Genomic DNA, 16,183 nt, shown 5'->3' on the forward strand with positions numbered 1-16,183 from the left:
TGTTATCTCCCGCTTGGACTACTGCAATGCGTTCTATGTGGGGCTACCTTTGAAGGTGACCCAGAAACTACAACTAATCCAGAATGCGGCAGCTAGACTGGTGACTGGGAGCGGCCGCCGAGACCATATAACACCGGTCTTGAAAGACCTACATTGGCTCCCAGTACGTTTCCGAGCACAATTCAAAGTGCTGGTGTTGACCTTTAAAGCCCTAAACGGCTTCGGCCCAGTATACCTGAAGGAGCGTCTCCACCCCCATCGTTCTGCCCGGACACTGAGGTCCAGCGCTGAAGGCCTTCTGGCGGTTCCCTCATTGCAAGAAGCGAAGCTACAGGGAACCAGGCAGAGGGCCTTTTCGGTGGTGGCGCCCGCCCTGTGGAATGCCCTCCCATTGGATGTCAAGGTGATGGACAACTACCTGACATTCAGAAGACATCTTAAGGCGGCCCTATTCAGGGAAGCTTTTAATGTATGATATTTTAGTGTTTTTTGGTTTCTGTGGAAGCCGCCCAGAGTGGCTGGGGAAACCCAGCCAGATGGGCGGGGTACAAATAATAAATTATTATTATTATTATTATTATTATTATTATTATTATTATTATGTGATTGCTGCCCTGCCTGTCTCTCTGCCTTCTGTCAGCTTTTCCATGGGTTCATTTGCTTTCCCCACATTGCGACATAGGCTTTCCTTCTCCTCCTGCTCCAATGTGGTCTAGTGGTTAGACTAGAACAGGCGTGGCAACTCCTAGGGGCCAAAGCAGTTTCGGAGTTTCAGAGGGTGTTCGGCTCTGCCCTCTGGCTCCTTGTGACATCGGGATATAGTGTTGGGCCCCCTCAATTGTCTTGAGACGATGGCACCTCTGGACTAGAATCTGGGAGACCACAGTTCACATCAATCAGGATGCTCACTAGGTAATCTTGGGGTAGTCACAGCCTGTCAGGGACCTGACATCGGCTCAGGGGTGAGAGGGAAAAGCCGAATGGATTACAGAGAGCCCCCAAAGATTGTGGGAAACAGCACCTCCTCAGCGGAGGAGAGTAACCACACCTCCAGTGGAGAGGAGCTTCAGGGCTCGGAGGAGGCAAGGCGGTGCCAGGACACCTTGCCTGGGCAAAGCGGGGAGGAGAGAGGTCCTCCGTTACCCACGCCCTCCCTGTGCAGTAGGCTTCCGCGCCAAGAGGGGAGGCGCAGACTGAGCGTCAAGAAACTACTCTGCTGGGGAAGCTTTAAGGACTGCCCACTTACAGATTCTGCCAGTGAATGAGCCAGCCATGGGAGAGTGGCGCTCTGCACAGAGAAAGTTTATTTTGGCATCAAAAGCAAGGCTTCGCAGCCGCGCGGGGAGTCATTTGCCTACTTGCTCTCGAGCAACCCCTTGGTAACCTCACATAGCCTTTTAAGCTAACTTACTTCACAGGGTTATTATGGGGATAAAATGAGAGGAGGGGAGAACCATAAAATGCCACCCTGATCCCTTGGGAGGAAAGGTGGGGTAAAATTGTAAATAACAATTAATAAATAAGATAAAACTGATAAGGGTCCCCTTCCCCATCTTGTATGTTTTACTGGGAATCAGAGAGGAGGGATGGTGAAGAGAATAATGGGGGGAAGTATGCAGATGACAGGGAAAGGCAGGGGTTCTTCCACAAAATCACCCTCCCATGTTATTAAAAAAAAAAAAAAAGCTTCTGAACTCAGGTGAAAGACTACCACTAGTCAATTTGCATGTAAAAGTTTCCAAACTCCCACTAGGCTAACATGTATTTGTTTTGCAGCATAAAGGGAGCCCCACTTTTTTTTGTAAACTGCTTTGAGGTTTGTTTGTTTTTACAGTCGGCAGTATATAAAATAATAATAATAATAATAATAATAATAATAATAATAATAATAATAGCCAGTGTGGTGTAGTGGTTAAGAGCGGTAGACTCGTAATCTGGTGAACCGGGTTCGCGTCTCCGCTCCTTCACATGCAGCTGCTGGGTGACCTTGGGCTAGTCACACTTCTCTGAAGTCTCTCAGCCCCACTCACCTCACAGAGTGTTTGTTGTGGGGGAGGAAGGGAAAGGAGAATGTTAGCTGATTTGAGATTCTTTCAGGTAGTGATAAAGCGGGATATCAAATCCAAACTCTTCTTCTTCTTCTTCTTCTAATAATAATAATAATAATAATACAATAATAAATGCTCACTCTTTTCTTTGAACTAACAACGAACAAGGCTGTTATTCGTAGTTAGGCAAAGGTAAAAGGACCCCTGACTGTTAGGTCCAGTCATGACCGACTGTGGGGTTGCGGTGCTCATCTCGCTGTATGGGCCGAGGGAGCCGGTATTTGTCCGCAGACAGCTTCTGGGTCATGTGGCCAGCATGACTAAGCTGCTTCTGGTGAACCAGAGCAGCACACGGAAACGCCGTTTACCTTCCCACTGGAGCGGTTCCTATTTATCTACTTGCACTTTGACGTGCTTTCGAACTGCTGGGTTGGCAGGAGCTGGGACCGAGCAACGGGAGCTCACCCCGTCGTGGGGATTCGAACCGCCGACCTTCTGATCGGCAAGTCCTAGGTTCTGTGGTTTAACCCACAGCGCCACCTGCGTAGTTACTTTCACTTAATTAAATTCCAGACTGCCTTAACAAAACAAAGCAGAAAACAAATTACATCCTATCTAAACACAGTCTATATTAGTCAAAAGGAGGATAGGGTAACAGAGACAGAAAGCTTATTTCTGGTCGAAGTTGGAAGAGAATAATCCTTAGACGGAGCAGACTGAATCTCGTATATATTCTGACATGCGCTAATACTACAGGTATAGGTCTATAAAAGCAATCCTTCCATTCATTTCTTATGAGAAGAGCTGCTGTAGTAAATAATTGTACTAGTTTCTACAAAAAGATAGCTGAATGGCATTCATACATAAACTTTTGTTTAATACTAGGGACCAAGGGGACAACAAGGTGATGCTGGTCCTGTAGGAGAACCAGGCTTTGAAGTGAGTATTGCACAGGAACACCTTGTTTTATTGCACTTTGAGTTATTGCGCTCTGCAGATATTGCTCCTTACAAAGACATGGGTGTGGCTGGCTGCAAGCAGCCCAGTCACTCGCTGCCCCTCTTCTGGCCCTGGGAGGGGAGCTGGCTAGCGTTATCGTACACTTCATAATGTGTGCATTCTGTATATGTGTTTAAAAATAAAGAAAAAAAGCTGGGTTGAATTTGCCCCAACGGTCTAAGGACAAAGTCCTAGAAGTCTGGCGTGAGTTTATTGGGGGGAAAGGGAGGGGGTGCATACAATTTTAGGATAGCCACCTTCAGCAAAACTGAGCGTTCCAAGGTGACAGGTGTGTGAATTAGGATGATGCCGATTAAGTGTGCCCATTGGCTATCACACAGGGAAATAGTTTTTCTTGGAAAGAGGTTGGAAGTGTGTTATCAGATGGTCAGCTATGCAGCCCAAGCAGGATGCAACAGATAGGGAAGGATGTTGGGATGTGAACAGGACACATGTCTGGAAGGAAAGCAGGTGCAAGGGGTCATCAGTGGCCATTGTTGACCTGGGCAAGGTAAGAAGCACCAAGACCTGTAGAAGAAATGGCATTCAAGCACCTTAGAAAGGGTTTTATGGGACCCTGTTAACGCACAAACCTGCTGGGAGAAGGGTACCTCCTATTTTAATCCCTTCCCCTCTAGTTGTATAATCCTCTTTGTGTGCTCCATCTTGCCCTTATGGTGGGAAGCATTTAGTGGTGGAAAGTGAATAAGCTTGCTTATGTTTTCAATTCAGGGACCACCTGGCCCAGAGGGAGACCCAGGGCCACAAGGAGAACCAGGCACAAAGGTAATTGTTTGCATGCTGTTTCGGGGAGACCTTCTGGGATATGGGGAGAAAGAGGTGGGGAGTTGCCTCTCAGGCCACATTTGATTAGATCTCAGGCGCACCTGAGTATGGCATGTTCTTGCTGAGCTGAATGGCTGTTGTTAAAAATAAAATGGGCCTGTGTGCTTGGTATGCATGCCAGGAGCCCAAATCCCTGTGGTTCAAAGAAAGATAAAAGGCTGCCTGCTTCTCTATTGATATAATTGATTGAGTGAGTTATAAATAAGACAAACAAATAGAGATGCTTGCAAAATTCTAAAGTACTTGTTGCAAATCTACCTGCTTGTCTTGCTGCAAAATAATTTTTCTTTCTTTATTTATCACCTTTTCTCAGTAAGAGCCCAGGGCAATGTAAATCAAACATACGAACAAAGTGCAATAAACCAGCACTAAACACACACACACACAGAGAGAGAGAGAGAGAGAGAGAGCATTTGTAATAGTTTCATTTAAAAAGAAATATGTACATTATTGATGTACCCCTTATTAATTTGTGAAAGCCTGGGCAAATTTAAAACATTTCAAATTGATGTGTGAAGCCCAGCAATGTGGGAAACAGATGCACTTCTAAGTAAGGATGAAGGATAAAACTGATTTGTTACCATTTTAATAAAATGCCGCCTGATACGTTTACTGTTTGCATGCAAAACAAAATGTTGTTGTTGCTTGAGTTTATTTTGTTACAAGACTTCTGCCATGTTAGATAAAATGTTTTGTTCTGTTGCTCCTGTTATGTAGTCCATCGGCTTCATGTATTTGTGTTTTATGTCACAGGGAGATGCTGGACCTGTTGGCAATGCTGGAGAATCAGGAGAACAAGGTTTAAGAGTAAGTGGTAAATATGAAACATATTTTGGAACTAAAGAGAGTCCTGAATTTTAGAAATGCAAAGCGGTATGCAAATTATGAAACCAGAGAAGGGATGAAGGAGACTCTTGGATTCCTATGCCTGGAAAATTCTCAGCATCATCATAAGCAGAGGCTTAAATATGACTAGTGTAGATATCTTATTTTTGAAAAAGACAATAAACATGTTAATAGGACTACAGTAGGTATAAGAAGGCTTTAGGTCAGCCTTATCTAAACGTCTCATAACCGAGACATGTTTCTTTCTGGAATGAAAAATGGAAACACCATTCTTACGTCTGAATAGGATTACTTTTTAGAGCATTCTTGAGTAAGATTTACCTCCTTCCCCCATCAGTTTCTACATCAGTGATCTGGGTGTGCCTCTTTATTGGAAGAAGGTAAGCCCTTAGCAATGGATGGCAAGATCCAGTCACACCTGGTGATATAAAAATAACTTGTTCCCAGTAGAGATGCATTGGAAGCAAGGAAGGCTAGAGCAGTAAATCCTGCAGAGAAACAGGTTCACAAGAAACCTTAATTAATCGTATTTCTTTTTCCTTGTAGCATACTTATGCCATTGCGGCCTTGAACACAGTTTTGGGAATAACAGCAATAGGCATTGTAATTAATATCAGAGTTTGTTTTATTTTCAGTCTTGGCTAATGTGAGTCAAAGAGCACGGTTGGGCCTTGTTCCTCATTGAAAAAAATATTAATATTGGTCCAAGAAACCCGAACACAATGGTTCACTTGTCAAACTTAGCGTTACATGAATTAGATTTGCATGTTCGTTTTCCTCCCCTCCCTCCTATCCTTGTGTACTGTAATTCCATTCACATCTGCCTGTTTAGGGCAAACCATAGTTCATAATTACAGCAAACTATTGTTTCTGCTTGCCTCCAAACCAGAATTGGAAATCACAGTCAAAATATTGGCTTCCACTTATGGTTTGGAGGTCAGGTGCAAAACATAGTTTGATGATTTGTATGCAATGGAAACTGTGGATTAGATAAAGTTGGATTGTGTAAGAGGAAGAGACATAAATCTAAGGCAACAGTAGCTAACCTTTTTCTGTATAAGGACCCCTTTGGTTAACCCTTCAAGGGCTGCATGTAAAAATGAGTGTGGCCAAAGTATCAAAGTTCACATTTGGATGGGTTTTGATGGGGTTACAAAGACATTTTGTCATTAAAAATAGCTTTTAAAATAATGTAAATATTTTGTGGGGCACAAAAACTTTTTGGAATCATGACATAACAGCAAGAGAACCATAGATAGAGTATAAAAAGGACAAAGAGGAGAGAAACCTAATGGCCAGATGTGGTGGCGATCGCTGCCTTGTGGTGTGGCGTGGTATGTTTATTATAGCTCATTTTCAACTATGTAGGCATTTCACAGTTTTGCTGCATTCTAGACTTCTATAATTCTGATTTCTCTTCAATATGAAGGCAACAAAAATACATTGTCATCAGTGGAGACACTAAAATAATGTTATTCAATCCAAGCAAAAACAATGAACTCATCTTCAGGCTAGAAAAAGACATTTCTGGTAGAAGACATGATAGAATAAAGAACTATTTTACTTTTAAAAGACAACTGAAGACGGCCCTGTTTAGGGAAGTTTTTAATGTCTGTCGCTATATTGTTTTTAATATTCGGTTGGAAGCCGCCTAGAGTGGCTGGGGAAACCCAGCCAGATGGGCGGGGTATAAATAATAAATTATTATTATTATTATTATTATTATTATTATTATTATTTATTATTATTATTATTACTACTACTACTACTATTGAAACCCAACTACAATCTTAGAATGATAATGAAAGCATTGCTTTGCTGATTAATGGGCCCGATTTTATATATATCTTAACAATCTCAGGTTGCACCAGGGCATTCTGTGAAAAAGAGGCAAATACCAATCGCGCTTTCGAAAATACGAAAGCCAGCAGTCTGTTGTCATCAACCTAAAACCATTTCTTCCAGAATGTTAAGTTGTTTTGAATAAGTGAAAGGAATATGCTGCTTGCCAATAAACACATTAGCCCTTTCGGTTCAGACGTATTTCAAATTATGATGTAAGCCCATAGAAATTTCCCATTTTGCGGAGGGTGCTAAGCCTTGCTTTAAAAGTTCAGACCCCTGTAACCCCCTCCTTCCCTCCTGCTCACTTCCTCCAGCTACACACATCTCAGGTATAGGGAGCTGAAATCCCTATTGAACTGTCATTCACAACTCACTCTGCCAAGATATGCTCAGGACGTTTGTCCCTGTTTATCCCCTCTCCTTTTCAGGCAGGTCTTCTTGTTGTGGGAAGACAAGACAAGACAGTGGCAACCCCCCTCAATATGCTGTTTGTCCCAACCCCTCACATGGTGTTCCTTCTACTGTTGTTCCCCGGGGTAACGTACCTCGATTTTAGGTATTTGTACACCACAGTTTTTGGAAGTAACAACATTTGGATTTATTTCTTCTGAAAAATAGGGTGTACCAGGACCACCGGGGGAAGATGGTGTCCAAGGGAAAGATGGACCAAAGGTACATTTTAACAACTGAACAGCCCCAGCGTTGTCTTTGTACGGTGTTTCTTTAAACAAAATATGTAACAAAATACAGCATTGCCGCATTTGTGTACATAGAAGTTGTCCAGCAATGTCACCCTGATGCTGCATCCTCATTAAGAAATCACAGAGACAAAAGGCACAGAGAATTTGCATCTTCGCACAATGCCTGTCCAAAAGAGCTGTATTTACTGTGTTGTGGAATGTATTTCAAGCTGGTTTCTTGTGATTGGCAAAGCAGGCTTCATGCAGACATTGCAACAAAACGGAAGGATTAAGATGGTGATTTAGAGGGGTAGGAGAGTTGAAAAAAATAATTCACATCTGGTAACTGATTCGACCCTTTGGTTTCAGATAGTACATGGGTAGATGAGTCTGAAAAGCCTGGGGCACAAATTTTCATGGCCCTCTAGCAGCTATGGTGGCTCATGTACCAGAAGTAGTGTAGTTAGCGTTAGCTCTGGAAGTGGATTCTGACCAAACTAAGCCTCCTATGTATATTTTGTTTTAGGGGGCTTAGTTTGGTCAGAATCATGTAAACACTTCCAAGGTGGTTGAACTTGATAAACAGATCCCATCCCCTCTTGACCTTTGCTTATGCATGTGACTGTTTTAGGGCAGTGTAGGAGACCGAGGACTTCCTGGAGAAGATGGTGAAAAAGGAGAGACCGGAATCCCAGGAATCCCAGGCCCTTCAGGTGCACCCGGCATAAGGGGCATTCCAGTAAGTAATCTCAGAATTATAGTGCAAATAACAGCAATGTGACCTATTCACTCCAAGGGAACTTGGCAGATAAGTATGCTATATGAGTAGACTCTTGTGCGAGTGGTATATTAGCCGAATAAAGAGTTAAATACAAAACCCATGAAACAGGTTGGGGGGGGGAGGAGTTATATTCCTTATCGCCTTTGATCCCACTAGGTGCCTCCCATGACACTGGGGGTGGTGGATTGCATTTTCCCAGGAACAAAATGTTGTGGTTTGAGTGCTAGAAAATATGACTTCCTACACATCAGAAACACTGCCTTAGGGGAAAATGTTGGGATCCTCTCCAATGACTACCCCATCAGAACTACACATTTAGTGTACAGAAATTGTTGATATAGGCCTTGGAAGCCATGGCCAAAGTTGCAACAGCTGAGTGGCTCATATGGGGGCGGGGGGGGAGTTGTTGATTCCAGTCCAGCTCAATTTGGATAGGTTTCTGTCTCACAGCTAGCACTAATTATCACTTCTGCTGGCAAGCACAGTAATGGGACCACCACTGTGGATGGTTGCGGAGAATTAACTGTGTCTCAGATTGACTTCACGTAATAAGCAGTGGCACTTATCCTCCCAGTTTTCGTTTCTACACATCTGTGCTCCCGCTTCAGACATTACACAGAAGCATGAAAACAGAAAGCGCGTGTTCACTTCTGCTTCCTGTTTCCATTGCTTGTTGAATGTTCAAAGCCCCACCTAATCCTATGGGATGACTCTGGTCTCAAAACAGACTTTCATCCCAATGGTTTAATCCAGCAGAACATTACTCATTGCACAGAGTTGTTTGTCTTAGAATGAAATGAAGTGTGGAAATCCTGCTCAGAATCAGAGCTTTCCACATGTTGACATCTTTAAAAAAATATATGCTTCAGAGATGTAGATCTTTAAGAGACAACGCATAAAATCAGAAGATTTGGGACTGCAATTCTATACATATTTACTTGGGATTAAGTCTCACTTAATTAAGTCATGTTCACTTCTGAGTAAGACGTGTAGCTTACATTATAAGCGTCTCTTCCTTGCGGTATGATTATTGTTTTGCTGTAAAATGTTCTGGTGCTATTTCTACCTGATTTAACTCTTCCTTTTATTATGTAGCATGTATCTTCAAGGTTTGTTAAAAACAAATGTTTGATGTTGGTGTCAGCCCCGCTATTCATTCTTTGCATATATCTAGGTCAGTGTTTCCCAACCTTTTTTGGGCAAAGGCACACTTGTTTCATGAAAAAAATCTCGAGGCACACCACCATTACAGCCCTGTGACGTCAGCGCGCAGCGTCACGCCGAGAGGGACATGAATTGCTAGCAAATTACATAATCACCTCCTTGAGGGCTGGCTCATCTTCTCCGAAGGCAGAACCCCATTAATTAACAGCACAGACTCACACCATAGCCAAGACGAGGGGGGAAAGCCTCAGTCATGCACAGTCATTCACATGTGGGGGCTAAATGAGGACGAAGACCGGGCAGAGAGCAGGGTTCAAATCACCCCACCTGGCCAGGACAATCCCTGGGTGCTCCCTTGGGCCACTCGCCTGACCCACCTCGCAGGGCTGTTGTTGCGAGGATAACACGGGGAGAACCACGCGCGCCCCGGGAGCTCCTTGGAGGAGAAAGCGGGTGATGAATGCAATGCACTAAATATATGAGAGGCGACCAGGTTTTGCAGGTGAGGGGCCCCCGCCAGCCTCCGCTTCTAACACCCGGCGCAACGACGCCGAAGTTTCCCCCGGGCTCGGCTCGGGGAGCCACGCTGCTCCCCCCCCCGGCTCCCCTTCGCCCTCCCGGCTCTCTCTGCCGCCCACTGGGGACCCCCCTCACCTGCCAAGTCCGGAGCGCCGGTGGAAGTTGCATGAATGCATGCATGCAGGGCGCCGCGTTGCCATTGCATTGCACTGCACTCCATGCAATGCCTGCACACATGCATTGCCTTGCACGCCCGCCAAGGGGTCTCCCCGCGGTCCGATGCGTCCCCTCTGGCGCGGATGCAGCATTGCAAAAATAACCCCCCCCGATGCAGCCCTACCTGGGGGGCAGCCTCCGCCGCTCTGCCTCCGCGGGGATCCCCAGGCTCCATCCTGCCGCCCGATCTCCGCGGGGGCGCAGGCAGGCTGCGCGGGGTCTGCGCGGAAGAGCCCCTGCCCGCCCAGCCGCCGCCGCTGCGCTCATTCCATGGCCGGGAGCGCTTCAAACAAAACGCCCGGCCCGCCAGGCCACGCTGGGAAACGTAGTTCGCGCACCCCGCGCGGGCACGGAGCCCAAGGGTGAGGGGACTACGGATCCCAGCAGCCCCCGCGCTGGGGACGGAGGGGGAGAGGCCGGGTGCAGGGATGGAGGGACGGGTGGGCGAGCGAGTGAGTGGCAGCCGCCAAGCCTTGGCCGAGAGCCAGGAAGGGCCTCCCCGGAGGAGGAGGAGGGAGGCGCAGAGCGGGAGGGAGGGAGGGAACCCCAGGGGTCATCTAGTGACGGCGCCCCAATCGAAAATTTGACTTTTTTAAAAAAAAAATCTTTCGAATTTTTTAATTTTTCCCGCGGCACATCAGGCAACATCTTGCGGCACACTAGTGTGCCGCGGAACAGTGGTTGGGAAACACTGATCTAGGTAAAATGTAGTAAATCATATCTACTTCCTTCACATTATTATTATTCACACATTATCACATAGTAACTTCATACTTGAATAGTAGGTTTAGAGACCCTGCTGATAGCTACCCTGGACATTACCAGAATTTTCCAGTTCATATGGCAACCCTATCTTGGTTACTCAGAGTTTCATTTTAAGTAGATCCTAACAGATATTGATGCCAGTATTTTTCATTGGACCATGGGATAGATTTAGCATGTCACATACCATTTCACTGTATATTTTTATATAATAAGAAGGCACAATGTATTCCAAAGATGCTCCATGCAGCCCCTATTCTGTCTCAAATATTGCAGGACATTTCAATAACATGATATAATCAGAACACTTGTTTGCTACTATCCATTTAAGATGCAATTTATAATATAGATTTCCCCTAAGCACTGGAACATATGCACGGGCCATTTTGTCTATGGACCAAACTAAATGAGATTGTTGCTTTTGTTAAATTTCTGTTCCGTCCTTCCTCCTGAAGGAAACCTGGCTGATAAAAACGAGGTGCATGCTGTTCATTCAGCTAGCAATTATTGCAGGAGCGGCTTTTGAAAAGTAAATAGTGGGCACAGGGAGGGAGCAGCAATCTTAATTGGGACTCTGGCATGGTCTGTGAGGTCACAGATGTTATTCAGGAGCTGCTAATTGCATGATTGGCATCTCGTCTAGCATGGCCTTCAAGGCTGCTGATCTTTCAAGATAACCACACGGTTTGGAACAAACCAGAAATGCTTTTGCTTTGCATAATGCATTAGCTAGAAAAGCCAAGAATGAGACAAACAAAATCTGGTCAACTGCAACACGTTGTCCTCTAGTTATTTTTCTTAGTCACCAAGCATATACAAAGTGTTATCAGTTAATGAGTCTAATCCGAAAGTCAGCTGTTGATGAAAATGCCTGCTGAAATCTTCATACTTTGGATGTGTTGTTTGTTTTTTTGTAGTGTGGCAATCAACAGCTTTCCTCCATTCCTAAATTACTGTTTCTTGTAGCCATAAAAACATTGATGATGGGGCTGGGAAATTAAACAGAGTGATGAAACATCCACTTAATGTATGCGAAGAAAATCAATGAGACAAAACAATAACAAAATTGTTAGAAACACAGGAAAGAAAACTGTCTTCTACTGAGTCAGACACAATGGTCTTTCTTGCTCAATAATATCAACACTGTGTAGCAGTGACTTCCTTGGATTTTAGAAGCAAAGCAGCTACTCTACTGCTGAGCTATGACTCCTCCACCAAGTCCTGCTGTGCATTTGAGAACAGGTACACAATACTATTCATGCCTAGGCCAGGAACTGTGGCTTCCAGTTTAAAGGTGTAGTTTGTCAGTGATAACTGAGCTATAATTTCCAGGATGAGAGAACAATCTTGCTAGAACTGTTTTAGGGCTGTCATACGTCTAGCATTTCCTGGGCATATCTGGGATTTTTTAGGCAAATTTCCTAAGAGAACTTCATTTTTTTCCGGAGATTTTGCAAAAAAAGCTGAACAACTTGCTCCCCCCTCCAAAAATACCTCAACAACTTCTTGAAATATGGCAACCCTAATTTCCTTCTACATTTAATATAGGTGCACATTGGTGCCATGGAAGGTGTTTGAAAGCACTGGGTAGGACAAAGAGAAGGAGAGTTTTCAGGACCAGAGGGCAAAGTTCTCTTTCCATTGTGCCAAGTGGTAGTTGGGGCTTCTATCCCTGACTGCCACATAAAAGGGGAGCACTAACTTGCTCAATGAGAGGACACTTGTTGACCTCTGTGCTCTTCCAAAACACTGGGAATATGGGGATGGTGGCTACATAATAAATTTAGTATTAGTTGACTACATATTGCTTCAGTTGTGGTGGTTCCTGAGCCTTTGATTTGCACCATGCCAATGCAAATCCAGAATATCTTGTTTCCCAAAAGCTTTCCCAATCAAGTACATGTAGGGATGATTGAACATGTCCTGTATTGCTTAAGAGGAAAACTTGAAGCCTGGACATGTGTCTGCCCCAGTGGGCTTGATCCCTAGCTTAGTGAGTAACTGGCTACTATCTCCCTTGTCGAAGCCTGGTCAGGAACCGTAGTAATGCAAATACATCTACTTTCACTGGAGATACTTCTCTGGCCTGAATCTGACATTCTTTAGTCCTTCCCTGACTGAATATAGATCCCTACTAAATGAAGTGTTTGGCTTGAGCACAAAATTTATTTTAGTCTCCAGCTGTTGTTTTCTGTTCAGACATGTTAGATTTTTGTGGCATTTTCACTGGCTTGATAAAAATCACCAGCATTATATCACTCTTCTCCAAAACAGAACAGTCATACTAATGTTTAATAAGAGTTTCCCATAACCCTCATGCTGAATGTTATAAGACCTTGCTAAGATTATGCAGTTCACACCAAAGTTTAAACATGTTCTCAAAGCTCTCTTCCTTCATAACAAATATTTCAGGGGCCCGAAGGAGCTCCAGGAACTCTAGGTCAAAGGGGCCGCCCAGGAAAAAAGGTAATTCATCTTGGTTCTTCTGTCATGTATTTTTATTAATTGAGGGCTTAGCATTTATTTATTAATAATGGACAGGTCGTAAACAAACGGTTTTGAAACAGAATGTTAACAGGATGTTGGGACTCTTGTTTGGCTCTCCAGTGCAGTTTGCATTTGGAATAACATCTTGTATTGTCTTATCTTTGACTCTTAACCTCCCCAAAAGGGGGCAAAGGGACAGCATGGCCCCCCAGGAGAGATTGGCGCTACAGGTGACCGCGGGCAGCCTGGAGAAATTGGTCCAAAGGGTTCAAGAGGAACTAGAGGCCCAATGGTTGGTATACAGTTATTCTCCCTATTATCTTCATGACAACCCTGTAAAATAGGTTACACACACACAGAGAGAGAGAGAGAGAGAGAGAGAGAGAGAGAGAGAGAGAGAGAGAATGAATGTTATTGGCTGAAGGACCCCCAGTCGGTTTAATGGCTGAGTGGGAATTTGAACCTTGATCTTCCTGCTCCACGATGCCACACTGACTCTCTGTTCATTTGTTTATCTAAACTCTTATAGAACTTGTTTGCCTATATTTTTAGTTCACTAGGGTATAGGTTTTGGGTGGGTTTTTTTTTTTTTAATGCATGTGCCTTTTTTAAACAACAACAACATTGTGCTGTACCTATTTGCAGAGATATATTCTGAAATGGTGCATTCAAAGAAGCAATTTGCGTCTACTTTCACCAATTACTTATACCTATATTATATGTGTTTTCATTATTTTTATTTTATTTTATAAACATACTTTTATTAAAGATTTTGTCGTTTACAAAAATACATGCATTGTCTCTTTTTCAAGTTGTGTTTTCTACAGATCAGTTTCATTTGTTGTGAGACATTAGTGTTGCTCACAGCATTATTTTTATGTAAAATATCTATTTCTGGTTCAAATATGCTGAAGGTAGACTTTTTAATCTAAGCTGCGTTTATTCTGGTTCCCTTCTGTTTAAAAAAAAGTCGTTAGCAGAATCTGCATGCTTATACCTTTTTAGGTGCTTTTCAGGAGAGAACACCATCAAACCTTGTGCTTGCATTTTTTAAATCATATGATTTATTAACTTTTTTAAATGTATATCCTACACTTTCAAACACATGGGTTCCCGGGGCATTTGGTTATATAAATATTACTACATTAAAAGAAGAAAAAAATCCTTGGGCATGAGCCAGCCACTATGAACATATGTTATGTTGACTGTATGTGTTTGACTCTCGCAATTTGAAATCAATGGGATTTATATCTGCTTAACTTGGATGAGGGTTATGCTCTTTGTGTTTTTCCGATCAGAAGGTCGATTGAGAGCTTAACTAATTAGAAATTAAAATGTGTTTACTGCTGTTTATACATACAGGGACATTTAGGGTCAATGGGATCTGCAGGAGAGCCAGGAATTCCAGGTTACGGGGTAGGATGCACTTCCTGAATGTCTGTCTGTACTTCCTGTTGAGTTTGTTGACTGTGTATCGTCTTTGTACATTGCGCTACATTTGTTACGGCCCATTGACTTGTGCAAAAAAATCTTATACACACCCCCCCCATTTGGGTGCTGGCGGGGGCCACTCGCCCACCCATTCATTAGTCGGAAAGGGGAGGTTGGTTACCATTGGCAGGAGGCCAGCTTAGCCAGGAGAGCTGGACAGAGCTACACCGTCACACACACAGCCTGGTATCAAGGCATGTGTGTGGATTGCTCTGCCCATTTGTCCCTTGTCTGCTTCAAGATGGCCATTCTGAATGAAGCCTATTGAAAGCTGCCATTCTTCCCACAGCTATACTTAACTCTCTCTTTTTTAAAAATAAGTTATGCAGTTTGAATTAACCATCGAATTTTCATTATTCAAGAAAATTATATTTTTAAAAAATCTAACTGATACACACGCATTAGATAGCTCCACTTTATTTATTTATTGTTGGGAAACTTTCATTTTTCAAGAAAATTATCAAAAAGGCAAACTGACAAACACATGTTAGATTTTATTTATAGTACTTATTGGGATTTATTTATTTTTACACACACACATATATATATATTACCTTTCTTCTGTCACGGATCAAAAGGCATCCTCCATCAATCCCAACAAGACCAGAAAACACATGCGGTAACTAAAACTGAATCTGGGCCTGTTGAAAACTGGTGGTTTCTGTTCCCAAATGTTGTGGTCTATTGTCTTCAATTGTCCAACTGTCCTGTTTGCCCAGTATGTCACCTTTGACAGCATATTGACTACATAACAATGCAAACAGATTGCTCACATGGCATGGCGTTTATGCTTAATTGTTTCTTTTCCTAGGGTCACCAGGGTCAGCCAGGCGCTCCTGGCCCACCAGGAGCCAAAGGAGAGAAGGTATGAAGAGTGGTAGCAAATACTGTAGTTGACAGAGGTGGTTGCTGTTGGCTAGAAGTCTCGGCGGCTCACAAAATAAGCATATATTTTACACAAGCCCCTCTATCCACTTAGAATTGTAGAGTTGGAAAGCACCTTGAGAGTCGTTTTGTCCAACCTTCTGCAGTGCAGAAATCTTTTGCCCAATGTGGAGCTCGAACCCACAGCCTTGAGATTAAGAGTCTCATGCTCTACCGACTGAGCCATCCCTGATTTTTACAGATTCTTATTTTAAAGCTCTGAGGGAACAATATTGTGTGAAGAAAAACCTCTGAATATTATGAATGAAATGACTTGGGTTGGGTTGCACACGTTTATGCCAAAACATAAATCCTCAGGTTCATTTTACAGCATAGATGCACTGATGCTCAGCCATTCTGCGTGACTGATGACATTGTGCTGGGAGCAGGGCATGTGCTAATTTTTCTAATCCGTGTTGTCCCTGATGTAGCATATGCTGTGTGAGCTTTGATTCTTCCTGTCACATCATACTGTTAAAAGAAAAACTGCTCCCTTTCCCTTATGGGGTACAGTGGTACCTCAGGTTACATACGCTTCAGGTTACAGACTCCACTAACCCAGAAATAGTGCTTCA

The 16,183-nt window shown here is 43.5% G+C and overlaps 1 protein-coding gene across 1 annotated transcript in view; it reads left to right on the top strand.

Moving 5' to 3' along the window:
• COL24A1 (collagen type XXIV alpha 1 chain) overlaps nucleotides 1-16,183 on the top strand; it is a 168,601-nt gene that overhangs the window by 123,108 nt on the left and 29,310 nt on the right. Inside the window, exons 33-41 of the mRNA XM_082227706.1 lie at nucleotides 2,934-2,987; nucleotides 3,780-3,833; nucleotides 4,647-4,700; nucleotides 7,203-7,256; nucleotides 7,896-8,003; nucleotides 13,119-13,172; nucleotides 13,378-13,485; nucleotides 14,556-14,609; nucleotides 15,496-15,549. Coding sequence (XP_082083832.1) covers nucleotides 2,934-2,987; nucleotides 3,780-3,833; nucleotides 4,647-4,700; nucleotides 7,203-7,256; nucleotides 7,896-8,003; nucleotides 13,119-13,172; nucleotides 13,378-13,485; nucleotides 14,556-14,609; nucleotides 15,496-15,549 — 594 coding nt within the window. The remainder of the gene's footprint in view (nucleotides 1-2,933; nucleotides 2,988-3,779; nucleotides 3,834-4,646; nucleotides 4,701-7,202; nucleotides 7,257-7,895; nucleotides 8,004-13,118; nucleotides 13,173-13,377; nucleotides 13,486-14,555; nucleotides 14,610-15,495; nucleotides 15,550-16,183) is intronic.

The sequence above is a fragment of the Podarcis vaucheri genome (assembly GCF_965113315.1).
Source record: "Podarcis vaucheri genome assembly, chromosome: 6".
Classification (NCBI taxonomy): domain Eukaryota; kingdom Metazoa; phylum Chordata; class Lepidosauria; order Squamata; family Lacertidae; genus Podarcis; species Podarcis vaucheri.